Consider the following 14,935-nt stretch of genomic DNA (forward strand, 5'->3'; position numbering starts at 1 on the left):
TGCAGACAAAATATGAGGATATTCCTGGCATGCTTCTCTTTGACAGCAACCTCCTGTGTGTTGATGGCCTTGTTGATGCTGACTGCCTGTGAGAAAGAGGAAATGTAAAGTCAGCCAAAAATATAAATCCTCAAAAACTTTCATGCGTTTCATTTGACATCTTAATCTTTCACAAAAGTGTCTTTTCTCTTTTAAGCTGCCCAGAGATTGAGAGTCAGTGAAGTTTGAGTGAAGGTGATTGACCTATTTTCTGTCGAGTTGGTATTCAAGGCAGTAGCCGAGATGCCCGACTGAGTTCTTCTCTGCATTCCATGATTATGGTAGCCTGACAGCAAACAGTATGAGACAGTTTACCTGACTCTACTGTAAAGTCACCACTAAAATTAAACCCTAAATACCTGAAGGGGAGGGTTATCAAAATGACCTGAAGTAAACTCTGTTGATATGCACTCTACTTTGAGAAGCACCTCGTGCCCACACATAATTCTTTGGTTGTTGATTTGGAAGTAGGGGGGGGGACTATTTGTTCCTGTGTGCTCCTGGGGTTTATGATGCTTTGCTGGATACTTTTATGCAATTTCCTGGTCTGCAAAAAGAAAATCTTTGATGGTAAGCTGTTACAGAGGAAGGTATAGTACTATTGCAAGATTGCACAAAAGAGGAGAGGAGCTTAATCACTCTTATGATGGATAAGCATGAGATTTTAAAAGACAATGTGGAATGTCAAGTTGAGAAGATAAATCACAAATGGCATTCTGTGAATTTATATTTAATTGTTGTATGGCAGCTGGGGTCAGGAGAGCACGGGAGGGAGGTTTCATAATCTCGCATCCCACAGATGTCCTGAAGCTGCTTTGTGCTAGTATGCAAGCAGTCAGGAGAGGAAGTAAAGATCACAAGAGGAGCACCAAGCTCAGTCCCACTGTACCGTCAGCTTGTACAGAAATATCTTATTATGTGAGCTCTCATGTGTTTTGCACAAGTTAAACTTTTGGATGAATTTTCACCTCCATTTAAAACCTCATAGTATCCCACTGCAACTACTTCCCAGAAAAAAGGATGACCCAGTTAGTCCACAGAGACACTTTGTACTTTGGGTTGAAAGAGAAAGGCAGCTGCCCAGGACTCCTTGAATTGGCTGAGGAGGCTGACTGGCATCAATAGTCAATTAGCTCCTCACATTGCAACTGATGTTCTGACTGCCAAATTCAAGCAGAGAGAGGAAAAAATACAAAGATAAAAAATATTTAGAGGTGAGTTGTGGGTTTCGATGATTTTAAAAAAGGGTATTTACCCTTAAGACTCCCAGCGTGCCTCTATTTTTACCTATTTGAAAAACTTGATACACCAATGACTATCTAGGTAACCGTCACTTTTTTTTTTAGAACATTTTATTTCAGCCACAGTTGTAAAAACAACTGTTTAGGCCATGTTAACTTGGTCCTTGCAGGCCTGATTAAGCATAAAAAAGCAAGCCATTGATATGCTGATGGTAGGCTAGCTGTACTGCTACTGGGAGGAAGTATCAACTGCCCACTGAATGAAACAACTCAGTAGTCTTATATGAACACCACAGAATATTTTGTAGAGTTGTGAAAAGGTTCAAGGATTTTCAGGGGCATGGGATGTCAAAAAAAAAAAAAAATTCGTAAAGTTAGTGCCAGATCTTTAAAGCACATTCAACTGGAATTTAGATTTTTGATCAAATATGCAATAATATGAATATTCTTGGAGAGAATTTAGACCAATCGACAAATAATCTAATCATTATGAAAACATTGGGAAGTGGGAAACTCTGATGACTCTCACTCTGGCCCTGACTGTCTCACTGATATGGAAAATTGTCTTCCAGGTATAGATAAGTGGAAAGATAGTTAAGTGCGGTTATTATGTTTAAAAGTCTCTTCTTTGCCTCAAAGTGACTCATTCTTTTGTGCAATTGTGAGTTCTAATTCAAACCATGGGGAATGAATGCCCTCCAGTTCGCATGATTGTGGAAAAACAACAGCTCACTTGAATATTTTCAGTTGATATTGTATCCAAAGACAATATAACTTTAATGACAGTGACAAATTGAATTAAATGAGAAGGGAAATTTGGAAATACTACATTTAGAATTTTGTGATTAAGGAAGTCTGGAACTGGTTGATGGTCAAGAAAAATACCTAACATTGTAATTAAATGAGACATTTTTCCAGATTTCAACAATTTTACACGTTAGAAGCAACATTGGCAAAAGTCATCCCTTTCAAAACTTATAAATCCAAACTACACGTAAATGAATAACACCATTACTCACTTTTTCCAATCAGCTGTTTTAGGTCTTTTAACAAATAGTGGTTCTAAAAGGTTTGCAAGTGCTCTGTCATGCTTCCTGTCTTGACACACCCAGCACTGCCCATTTCCTGGCCAGCTTCGGCTGAAAAATACACTGCTCCACTTCTCAAGCTAAAAATCATGTTAAATCCCCCCAGACAGTGGCAGGTTCACCAGAGTTAAACACTTTATTCCTTCTATCCCTCGTCATCATTCCGTTGCTTGCAGACGCTCCAGGTAGGTTTACATCAAGCTCATCATTACAGACAAGGTATCATACAAAGGAGCTAACAGGCATAGCAAAATATAAAGATTGGTTTAAAAATGCTCTCCGGTCAACAACATGAGCGATTCTGTCTCTCCTTTCGAGTGGGCTCAAATTAGACCACGGCTAAATTAGGTTGGCTGGCTTACAATTAGTCATTCTTTTTGAAACATAACACACCCATCTTCCTGTTGCAACATGCCACTCATATCGCAATTCCCAAACACACACAACATAATCAGACGGCAACTATAGGTTCTTTTCAGGGGGAAAAAATGACGCAAAAAAATCAATGTGGGGCTATGATGCATTTCCAAATGCGACTCCACTCCATGTTAAAGTCATTCCTTTGAACAAGAGACCCCTGTGTTGCATGTCTAAGGACCATTTTACTTGTTGCATCCGCCACAAACATCCGTTCTCCTACAACGTCACTCTGCACCTCTTGAAAGGCTGGCACTGAAGAGAGGAAGGTAGTGGAAAACAGTCAGCTTTGGAGTACTTAACCCAAATGAATGGATCTTGCAAAAACTCACACAAGTCATTACAAACAGGAAAGGCTGCAATACCATTCAACACGAAACCAACATCACCACTTTGGAAACATTCCATGTTGATTTAGACCTAATCATAAGGTCATTTTAGCTAACGTATGAAGTCTGACGGGAATTACCCACACTGAGCGCACTGTAAATCATGTAATTCAAGAGCCTATTAAAAAAGGCATGAAAACATATGGCACTGTGCCATATTTAAAGTACGCCAAATGTTGGCAACACACATGGAAGACAAGTAGAGGCTAGTTAAAGATAGATAAACGGTGCAGACGGCCGGACTTGAGCATAATTAAACTGTTAGACAGACACCCCTGCGGCATGTTTATGAGCCCCCCCCCCCCCCCCCTCCTAACGGGATGTCTTTCTGCAGCCTCGAGTGAAGCCTAGGCTCGAAAGCTTTACTTGTGGGAGGACTCTTGATGTCATGTGGACACATCATAAAAAAAGAACATCTGTGCAGCTCAATGAAGCTGCTCAGGCCACTTTGTCAATGCACCCCCACCACCAATCACGTGCAGCCATCCATCACAGACTCCCTGCGTGGGTGTGTCCCCCCCGCAGGAAATGATTGGAATTATGTTGTGACCAACAACCACCCAACAAGTGTAAAAGACATCACGTAGCATCGATAAAACCTGCAATGAATTAGATCTTCTGAGTATTCCGTTTTGGATTACTGATGGGGGGAGTCACCAGCTGAGTTTGTTTAGGGAAGAAAACTCCCAACGGGCCGTGGTACGTCAGTCACAACATCAACAGAATTTATCATTTTTTTTCATAGTTCCCACATAATAGTTTGCCAACAAATTTGGTCAATCCAAAAGAAGATTTGAACAAACTCAAATGTCACATATGTGCAGTACACTACAGTAAGTTAGCGATGGTGTGTCAGAAAAGATCCAGGACTAGCATCACAGCAGATACATTTCAAACCCAAACTTTGAGTTTTCCCCTTTAGAGTGGGCTTCTGGATCAACCGGGACATCGACAGTGACATCCTGCAGCGTTCGCTTCATTGAATATATGAGAAGAGGCAAGAGAATATTGCAGGACAACTTGTGGCCGCTTCACCATGGCAACACGCTTGCTCACAATGCACGAGACAGGCCGAGAAGAACATTGCCGTGCTGAAGCACAATGTCCCATCACTGATGAGCTATTAATAGAATATGCCTACGGGCTACTCAGGTGGTCCCTGTGGGCTACCTGTTTCCCACAGACACCGAGATGCTCCCTGTGGCAAACCCACCGCGATCAACATTATGGGAATTATGAACACTGGCAACGTATTTGTTGGACTTGTTTTCATTCCACACTAAATCTAGACAAGCTCAACAACCAAAACACAGATAACCTCAAGGAACAGCCAGCTGTGAGAATTGCATTCGTGATTAAACTCTTTCACGATAACATAAATTGCTATCACAGCAGATGTTGTGTACACTTCACCTTATCTTGTTACTAAAGACTTAGTCGACAAAATGTGCATTTTGGTGTTGTTGTTAGTCATCGTGATACTTTATGTACATTTGACCTTATACCATCTGCTCACACACACACGAGCAATAGCCCTCCCTCTTTGACAGGAATAAAGAAGGTGTGTTGTAGGTGTTCGTTCACCTCCCATCCTCCCCCACTCCTACAAGTGCACATCCCATCCATGTTTCCAATGAAAGGCTGCTCTTGTTTCTTAATGCACCTGCTCCAGTGTATTCAGAACACGGCCCGCTTGTCTCCATCATTAACTGCCACAAGTCATGCATTTTTTTTATTTAGATGTCTATACTACACCCCCTTTCAAATTACACTGCACGTATTCTCTTGCATCCTTTTTTATACACTCACTGTTCTTTGTCTTAAATTGCATTGCCTTAAAAATATTTTTTGAACTACTATAGAAAACTCAAAGAATTGGATTGCTTAATAGGACTATTTCTGTTGTGAGAACGGAAGTAACACATTGGCATTGGTCTGTTATGTGCGTCGTAGTAGAATAGAACACCCGCATATTGCTTCGAGATTCGCTTTCTTGCAAGTTAGAACTTGTTTGGACATGAGTGTTTTTTTTTAACCATTTGCTGCAGTAGTCTGTCAGTTCCTTACTTTCTCCTCACACCACAAGCTAGACACTTAAAGTGCATTTTATTCTTCTACCCCAAAACAGACCCAGAGAAGCAAAACATCAGGCAGCAAAACCTCATGTTTATAACACAGGGATGCTCTGTGGTGCTGTTCGGCTCGTGATGGTAACGATCGATGCTTCTTGCGTTTAATTGAAGAAGTGGGTCCCTTTTCTTTGAAAACCACAAACATATCTTTTACCCCACAAATTGCAAAACTTCTCATTTAGCTGCATGAAGACAACAAGCCCCTACTTGCAAAGAGAAACACCTTCTACGACTTGTTACACGCCAGCCTACCTCCACCTAAAAACAACACCGTTCAATAGCGGTCTCTAATGTCATTTAAATCCATCTACCATTGAGCACTTACAATTTTACTGAGATCCATGGTCCTTCCCTTCCCGAAAGCCCGAAGATCCGCTGGCTTGATGCAAACGCGAGAAGCGGGGAGGCAACGAACGTGTTTGGGAGAAGAAGGGGGGAGGTGGAGGAGCGCGACGTTAGCTCAACATGTGTCCCGATTTGGTATTAAAACGCTTTCCTGTCCCCACTTCCTTCTTTTATTCCTTCGGTGTCCCTGCTCTCTCTCTTTCTCCCTGCGAGCTCCAGGCAGCATGCGACCACGAAGAAACTGAAGTGTCCGGGACTCGAGCAGCGAGGACGACCGCACATTCTACATCCCGCCCGCCAACATGTCCCTATACAGACTCCCGTGTTAGCTTTATTTTGTAAATAGCCCGCTTCTATTTGAGACAATAGCTGCACGGGAGGCTGCAGACTAGGATGGCTCAAAACCGGAGGTTCTCAAACTGGGTTCCGGGGCCCACCAGGGGTCCTGTAAAGATAGGGGGCGGGGTAGGGGGGGTTGACGGGCGTACTATTTTTGCTTTCCAAAACAATCTTCCGGAAAATGAGGAATGCATTTAATTTGCTTTTTCCTGCTTACCTGTTCCTCTAGAAACTGTCCCTGGAATATATCCAAAATCTTTTAATCCTTACAAAAATGTGACCTCTAAAGACTTCTGAGTATACAATATAATTTCTGCATGTGAACAGCCATCTGTGAGCATTTTGGAATGTTTTACAAGGAAAAGTATGAGGTTTGTAACGGGAATGTTAGCAGGTATGTCATTTCTGGTATGTCATTATGTCGTTGTTTGTGTAGAATAAATAGCAAGCAAGCTCCAGGAACAAAAACTCAATTCATAGCATTAGAGCAACTTTAGGTAACTGATGCCCCCATCTGGATTCTCGGAGATCCTCAACCTTGAAAAAGTGAACGTTCTTTGTATGCCCTTTAGCTTTTGATTCAGGTTATAATTAAACTTTGACCAACACAACACATTTTTTAAACTCCACATTAGCCTGGTCCTGTACCAAAATCTTGAATTTCCACATAATGATTGTTTTAAATACATTTCAGACCCTAACTTGTGCTGCGTCATATGACTGTAACAACATTAGACAAACCATACTAGAACATCTAAACTTTAATCGGAGTTAATCAGAGGCGCACTTTAAATTGTAGGAAATGTTTACCGACTCCTTTTCAACACGAGATTTGTGCGGCGGTGTGTAGACTTTTTATAAACACTGTGTACTCCTACACAGCGAGCTTCCTTCTCTCATTTATCGCTTCCTATCAGCTTTGAAGCAAAGTCCAACAACAGTGACATCAAATAATAAATATTACACAATATGATTGTAGCAGTTCAGTCAAAGGTACCAGTCCAAAATCCACAGAAGAAATTTAACACAAGAAGAAAAATAAGACAATAGTATGTACAAACAATTAGAAAGGCAAAGTCATTGTTCCAGTCACCAGGGACCCATCGGTGCACTTTGTTGCACAAAGTGATCGGCCACTGTTCACCACTTCTATTCTGTGTCCAGTCAGTGCAATGAGGCCACCATCACTGCCTGCTGTTTCTGCTGTCTCAGTACATTTAGGTCTTGTTCTTTCACGCTTGCTTTCTGAGGGTACACGGTTATCCATCTGTAACCTCATTGTATTTTGATTTACAGGTAGTAAACAAGGATTTGACATTTATTAATAAACGTGTCAAAATGTTTTCTCTGCACATACTGTGTCAAAATGTTTTCTCTGCACATACTGTAAATTCAGAGTATACAGTATGAAAAATTGTCTTTGGATTAATGACACGTGTACACTGGCCAATTTCCTCCTAATTTCTTTCCCCATAATAACCCATCCTTAGCTGGTAGGTAGTCTAATGTTAAGGCCTTTATTTTGCAACACACAATGTGATGTTAGCCAGCGGTTCACACTGCAAACTCCAGCGGCAGAACTCATGCGCCAGATGCCTTCCACAAACTTTAATTATGGTTCATGTATCCAAAGATTACTACCTACACAAGTGCCCAAATAAATAGCTTACGGAGCTGTTTTGCAATCGAGGAGTGACGAAACATCTCCAACATAAACAACAAACAAAGCAGTTACAACACGTGCCTATACTTACAAACTCACAAACAATAGAGGACCCCCAAACACACACACAGAACATAAAAAGATGTCTGGAGAGAAAAAAAACATTAACATTATCGTTTAATAGAGCGTAGCCTGGTGCACAAGTTGCATTTAAGTTACATAATATTGGCCAATTAATAACAGTGTGACAAAACATTCGTTGGCATCTTGACTCTAACCAAGTCGAAAAGGAAATAGAAATGATTAACAAGTAGCTGGACTGAGCAGCCATGACAGTGCCAATCCCTGTGTGGGCTTGCACTAGACTAACAATGGTCAACAGTTTTGGATTTAAACTGGTGGACACAAGCAGCTACTGTTTGCCATTGTGTCTCAAATCATCTCAACTACAGTCCAAATGCCACTGACTCTCTTTGTCAAACAATAGTTATGTAACACACTTTGACAGATCTTGTAATTTTGTATGTTTCTTTTACGAAACTCCTGATAGGTTTCTTACAAACGCTATACTTCCACTGATTGTACTTAATCGCAGGCAAGGCAGAGATCTAAACCACACGAGAGATTTATTTGATTTGCAACAAAAGAGGTGAAATCGACTACACAACAGATTTAGGTGGCTTTAGAACAAAACAGATCAGATGGATTATCTCTTGTTGATCCTCTGCCAAATAAAAAGCGGATTGGTTGATTCCTGCCATCGCTTGCTTCAATTCAACAGTGAAAGATCAACCAGGAGGCAAAAAAATAAACATCTACAGTACACGGTGCTGCAAGATTACGGCCAAAATAATATAGCCAAAATCTTTTATCAATATTGTTAGGGTTAGGGCGGGGTGAGTTTGCTTGGTTTTTCGGCGGCTTAATGAAGCCTTCATCGTGAGTTCTACCCCTAGTGGTCAGCTTGATTACTTGATTAGATATGCAGCAGAGCCCGCATTTGCAATGTAAATATCGCCGAGTTAATTCAATCATGGCTGCCAATACGATTCAAATTCGATCAATTGTGATGCTCCACATGTAGTACACTAAGAATACAAGGATGGCACAGTCCAATCTAAAGGTTAAGGAAATACTGCCCTATCATGCATTCTTGCATGTTCTCCTCTTGCTTGCTCAGACAGCAGAAAAAAAAGCATCAAGACTAAAAATTGCCCATAGATGTGAATGTTTGTCTTTACAGCATGAGCCCTGTTATTGGATAGTGGTCAGTGCAAAGTGCACCCTACCTCTTACCCAAAGTAGCTGGGATAAAATGCACGTCACCAGTGACCGTTCACATAAGTGGTAGAAATGTAATGTTCCATAGGATGCTACGTAGGAGCCTGACAGTGACCTAGTGACCATGCATGGCTTGGAACATACAATCCGTCTAATCCGTGCTGCTGCTGTCTTGCTTGAGACAAAGTGTGTGAGTGCAGGTGGTGTCGTGGGTCAAATTGCATGACACACACTATGCACAGGCAAACTAGATAGCTGTTGTCTAAAATACTGTCTATAATCGGAACAGCACTTATCACAGCAGTTTGGCTGCCTTGATTCATTTGACCTACTTAACCCCCCCGCCCCTCCCTATGCTTGGTCTGTGGGAATGAGTCGGGGGACACACCAGGCAGGAAACAGCAGGATCCACAACACAACAGCAGCCTGCATACTCATTGGGAGCATGCGTGATCAAGTCAGAGCTTTATTTTTGCTATGCATTTTTGTCTGAACAGAACATGTTCATTCATTGCACTTAGGATAATGCAGGTCTGACTTGGCATAGATCCTAGTGTAGTGAGGGTGGAAAGTCATTTGCAAAGCTCTTCCATGGTTTGTATCCAGCTGGTAGGCTAAACAGTACAATTATCTGAATTCGAAAGGCCACTGACCTACATTTGAACAGCTCTTTTGTTGTGGACACTCACTGGTATCTGCTGATCACACACAGTGACTGACACTGAACACCGGACCGACATGATTAGCACAGAAAATCTGCGAAATGTGCAGTATAATAATATGGGGTCATATAGGTTCTCCCTAATTTTAGACACATTTGTTTTGCAATCGTCCATACCCAGTATACAATGCAAATTAACACACAGGCAAGAAAATGTGTTGTTGTGTGACACACCTGCCCTCTTTCAAAGTTTTCCCTCTCCAGCTCCAGACTGTTAGCTCCTCCGGTGCGTCGAATCACTTTAGGGATGGCGTTGGGGACTTGCTGCATGGAGCTTTTCACTCGATCCATCGTCTAACAATACACCGCAACGGAAGAACAATCCGTTAAGAAACTTGAGTGTAAAAACAAGAAAGCTACATTAACTATGGAGGGGCGCAGTCCATGCTGTACTGGACTCGTCGTTCCGTTCAGCGGAGCATTTGGCCTCTATAAAATAACTCCCATGTCAATGACAGCAGTGGTTCGAGTACACACCACAATAGTGAATGCTTTTTCCGCCTTATGTTATTTCAAAATAAAAGTCTACACACATTGATGCACTTAAGTAAACACTGCTGTTCATTATTTAAGAGTTACCACACAAGTCGTAAATATATGTGGCTCGTGATAACGGCCAAAGAAACCTAAAAGGTTAATTTTCTGTATGGTGGGTCTGTGTTTTGGATTACAGTATTTTTGTAAATGACTTTACTTTGTGAGGCCAAACTTCCTAAATGGAACGAGTTTGTGTATTCACCTTCTGTTAACTTAACAAAATCCCACAACATGCCCATTGCTGCGTGCAGCGAGCAGAACACACGTGCACGACCTCTGACCGCTTGAAAAAAATAGAATCCTGTGCAAATATATATTTTTAAAAATACCAGCGTAGGGGCATTTATTGGCCAAGATCGCTTTTCGGGGACGTTTTCCCCTCAAGTAACGGGCAGATCCCTCCCAGCGGTGGGAGGCACAACACTTCCCGCCCACACAGGATCCTCTGATTGGTCGCTATCTTATGGTTCTATCCACATTATTGTATGTATTTATGTGACTATATTTTGCCAATTTTCCGTATCGAGTTGGCCACCAACGTTTCCAAATGAGCCTTACCAATTAAAAATTTAAAAAACGATTAGTTATTGTTCATTTTTAATTAGTATTTTATTAGAGCGGCCTGAAAAGTATTGCCTCTTACAAACATAGTAACATGCAGGGATAATGTGTTCAAATAAATGACTATTTTTACAGCATATTTAAAATACAACATAAAGTTCTGATTTGATACCGTTACTTCTACAGTTCCACTCCACATGGCTCAATGCTACCCTCACCTGGACAAACATCATAAATGGACCAAATTGAGGACAGAAGCATAATATTTGCGGTCTGACAAGTGATAAACTTATAGTACGTCAATAATATTCTAATAGTTTCAAATGAATACACGCATATGGTTTTGTATATGTAGCAAAAACATACCACTTAAGCACCCCCATAATCCTTAACTTCCAAGATGGTGGTTCCTATTGTAGTAAGAAAAGTTGTACTCTCTCTTTTCGTTGTTAAAAATACTTTCATGTGATGAATATTTGCTGGTGACTGCAGTGTTTGTATGTAAAACAGCACAACCGTCTACCTAGCAAGTGGCAAGCTAACGGCTATGCTGTGATAATCGATGTGCGAATTATATTTGTGAGCCGAGCAACATACTGTACCTTCATTTTAAGGCTGGAAGAGGCAATGATGGCAAACAATCGAAAGTAATCTGGCACATGGCTTTCAAGTTTAAATTATATTTTTAATACCTTGATCCTGAAGTCTTTCATGTCAGCTACTCTAGCGGGCAGTCCACTTTTCCCGCCTAATGTCTATAAACATGCCCGACAACGTATACGTCATAGACTGTTTTTTAAATTAATTTCTTAGAAATAACGAATACTAATAATGTACATAGATTTTGCATCTCTGGAACTTATATTAATAAATGGATATAGATCTTATTTCAACGTTATGACAATTCATCCGCGTGTTAAATTTACAAACCAGAACCAAAGTAATAAAATAATTTTTACCAAATTAAAATACAACCAGTGCCAATTTACGATGATTGCTACACAAACTCGTGACTTCATCACCACCGCAGTACTCTGATTAAAATGGGACGTGTACTTTAATATATTGAATACTGTACTTTAAATACTGTGCAAGAGAGAAAGGGGGGGGGGGTGATAGGATAAAGAGTTCAACTGAAACTCTCGCGAGACTACGACAGTATAGAAAAGCAGGGGCTAGGTCTTAAGTTTTCCTCATGCATCATTAGATGATTCATACAGTATCAGCGTCAAGATGTCGGGACGTTCAGGCCGCGCTGAGACCCGGAGTCGCGCCAAGGATGACATTAAAAAGGTTCTGGCTGCAATCGAGAAAGTGCGCAAATGGTACGTTGGCTGTCTAGACTACAATATGGAGGAAATGTTTTAGCAGACGTTAGCTGCTACGTCGCTCAACTAACTTCAGTCGGAAAAGTTAGATAATTGACATAGCTTGTAGCCAATCGGTGTCCGCGTTTTGGGGAAAAAGGGCGGGGCTCTGGGTTTTTTTTTTTCTTTAATGCACTGTCAATATGGCTGCAGCGCTGCACAACAAGATCCAGTTGACGTTTTACAATGACGGTAATAAACATGAATGATTATCTGTGTGACATTCATTGTAGCAATAAATTCTGTATCTGGTTAGGCAGAAAACGCGGCCATCTTCTGTATATCGAGGATCAAATTCAACCGATTAGAGGAGATCATTGTTAGCTTTTGTCTAAAAATAGCACAACTACCTTAATCTCCAGGGAGAAGAAATGGGTGACAGTTGGAGACACGTCCTTGCGCATTTTCAAGTGGGTGCCAGTGACAGAAACAAAGCAGGTGGCGTTTCAATCATGTGTTCTTTGAGGAAACTCAACTATGTATGTGTGCGTGACTTGTATCACTATTCACTTCTGATATCAGATCTATCGCACCAAATCTACTGGTGGAGAAGCCAGAGGGCTAAAAGATGTGGTCCTTGAAAACACTAACTCTTTGCCAGATTTGACTGGTGAGTCTCAAGGGGAAAAAAAGAGTTTGAAGATGAGAAGTAAAATAGGACCAAATGCATGAGTTTTTTTTATGCTCAGTATGAATGTTCTCTTTACATCAGATGAAAACAGCAACCAGAGCTATCTGTCTGATGTTTACCATCCTAAAATGGATAACAGCAGCAGCAACTCTAGCTCGCAGCAGGTTAGCCCTCCGCATACCTCTAGCCTCCGAACTGAAGACTCCCAACCACCAATGCTTGGTCAAGAGAGTGTAGATGGTATGTCAATGCCTTTATCATAGATTAACACAATTCTCCTAAAGAAAAGTATTTTTTTTGGGGGGGGGGGGGTTCTTCACTGCCATCACCTAATTTCTGATGTTGTACCCTAATGAATCCAGATCCAGTTCACTCTGGACAGGATGGAGCAGATGAGCCCCCTACTCTGATCAAGGAGGACCTTCTGTCATCAGGAAGTGCCAGACGAAGCGCCATACACACACAGGTTTCAAACCACTTTCCTAAAGTGGTTTAAATACGCGCAAAAACAATTTTGTCTCCGTTAGACGATGTTAAGCCACCATTTTTTTCATTCTACAGGAGGAGTCTGAGGAATCAGGAGCACCTCCTTTAAAGAAGATTTGCACAGGAGAAAATGCAGTGTTAAGATAGTTTACAATGTGAAGAAACCTATCCATAGTTATTTTCACTTCAGCTAAGTGTTCAACGTTCAGGTTTTAAGGCTTTGTTGTATGCTTCACATACACTCACCTTGCACTTCATTTGGCACGCCTGCACAATCTATTCTATGCTCTATGCACATGTTATTTGTACTAGACTACAAGTATTGGATTCACAATCAAGTGGGAAGATTTTATGCAACAGTGTTGGTTTAGTGCCTTGTGTGTGAGTACCTTGTCAATTATTTGGAAGTGGGCAAGCATCTCTCCATCAAATACTCCAAACTTCCACATTTTGGGCCACAGCAGGATTGGAATCTTTGACTGTCTGCTTCTCACAGAACGCATGATGCTCAAATGTACATGCAGGGATGAGATAAAAATGGTTAGATTTAAAAAGTAACGACAAATGAGATTTTGTTTGACCACATTTTTGATATTTGAAGACTACTTTGTTTCGCCTGTTTGTCTATTTACTTAAACCCAGAATGCAACTGTCACTCTGGGAGGGGATAATAGCTGGCTATGAACTAATATTAAAGCAATGCAGTCTAGTCGAAGAGATCAGCCTTTATGGTGAGATATGATGCTAAGCTAACTAGTTTCAAATGTAATTTAATCGTACAGTATTATTGTAGTTCACAGCACTTTAAAGATGAATTACATTATAAAAACAGGCAATTGTGGTCTTAACTGCACTAGATTAGAGACACCTCTGTGATGAAAGAATTTTAACACTGCAAATTGCAATCCGCAGTTAAATGTGTATTTGGCACTGTACAAAAAAAACCGAGCATAATTTTCTACGTGAAGAAATTTTCGATTCTGGTCATTAGATTGTGCAACACCTAATATTGTGGTAGGTGAGTGTAGATAGAACAAGCAGTGCTATTCATTGCTATTCTGAATTGACAACGCAACATTCCCTGCTAATGTTTAAGCGTGTTGAATCATTTTTAAACTGATGAACATGGGCAGTGAACTGTGCTTGGCATTTACGTATTGTAAAAGACACTTTTTGAAACTATAGCTGTAAGTGTACTTTTATGTTCTTGAAGTTTGGCTTTGTGTCTTTCCAAATCAATGTGCATTGTTGTTTTTAGTCACAGTACATTTTGAAAATGACAAATGTGGAGCTAATGCTTTTAGACATATTAAAACTATGGGTGAGCACATCTTTTTGGCTTAAGATCAAAATGCTTTGTAAAAAAATATTTATTACTGTATCAAATTTGCGCTTGTCTAAAGAAATGCTTTAACCATAATAAACTGGCTTCATTTCAACTAAACTTGAATTTGTTTTTAAACATATGACGAAAGAACAACTTACATGTGATGGCACTGGCTTTCCTATTACTTTATGAAACAATTTGATTATAAACCAAAGTACAGTTACAGTTAATTTAGCCACTAAACGAAAAGTCTTAAATACAAGTTGGGTTGGCCTTGATGCTTCGATTGCAGCCAATGGGACGTCATTTCCGGCCACTTTTACGAGAGCGCCTGGCAAAAAGAGCCAATGGCTGCCAAGGAAGGGCGGGGC

At 40.7% G+C, this 14,935-nt stretch overlaps 2 protein-coding genes across 5 annotated transcripts in view; one reads left to right on the forward strand and one right to left on the reverse strand.

Moving 5' to 3' along the window:
• hip1 (huntingtin interacting protein 1) overlaps positions 1-14,849 on the reverse strand; it is a 28,761-nt gene extending 13,912 nt beyond the window's left edge. Inside the window, exons 1-4 of one of the 4 annotated variants that reach the window (XM_088380487.1) lie at positions 14,723-14,849; positions 13,627-13,744; positions 9,830-9,949; positions 23-86 (exon numbers count right to left, since the gene is read on the reverse strand). In XM_088380487.1, the coding sequence (XP_088236613.1) occupies positions 23-86; positions 9,830-9,949; positions 13,627-13,740 (298 nt within the window). In that variant the 5' untranslated portion in view covers positions 13,741-13,744; positions 14,723-14,849. Of the gene's footprint in view, positions 1-22; positions 87-5,631; positions 6,054-9,829; positions 9,950-11,355; positions 11,468-13,626 lie in introns of those variants that run through there. The other 3 variants (XM_088380486.1, XM_088380488.1, XM_088380489.1) reach the window with 3 other exon arrangements.
• bcl7bb (BAF chromatin remodeling complex subunit BCL7B b) lies at positions 11,894-14,168 on the forward strand. The gene is made up of 6 exons (XM_088380490.1): positions 11,894-12,078; positions 12,483-12,558; positions 12,643-12,730; positions 12,833-12,991; positions 13,114-13,217; positions 13,313-14,168. The coding sequence occupies exons 1-6, from the start codon at positions 11,987-11,989 to the stop codon at positions 13,382-13,384; spliced, it is 591 nt and encodes a 196-aa protein (XP_088236616.1). The 5' UTR covers positions 11,894-11,986; the 3' UTR covers positions 13,385-14,168.
• Positions 14,850-14,935: the final 86 nt, after the last annotated feature.

The sequence above is a fragment of the Syngnathus floridae genome, chromosome 7 (genome assembly GCF_059516105.1).
Source record: "Syngnathus floridae isolate MCC-2025c chromosome 7, RoL_Sflo_1.0, whole genome shotgun sequence".
Classification (NCBI taxonomy): domain Eukaryota; kingdom Metazoa; phylum Chordata; class Actinopteri; order Syngnathiformes; family Syngnathidae; genus Syngnathus; species Syngnathus floridae.

Bases quoted from the DNA above. Each gene is read 5' to 3' on its own strand.
- bcl7bb (XM_088380490.1), top strand. From the start codon at position 11,987: ATGTCGGGACGTTCAGGCCGCGCTGAGACCCGGAGTCGCGCCAAGGAT. The intron at 12,559-12,642 runs GTGGCGTTTCAA...TTCTGATATCAG, and splicing joins CAGTGACAGAAACAAAGCAG to ATCTATCGCACCAAATCTAC. The intron at 13,218-13,312 runs GTTTCAAACCAC...TTCATTCTACAG, and splicing joins GAAGCGCCATACACACACAG to GAGGAGTCTGAGGAATCAGG.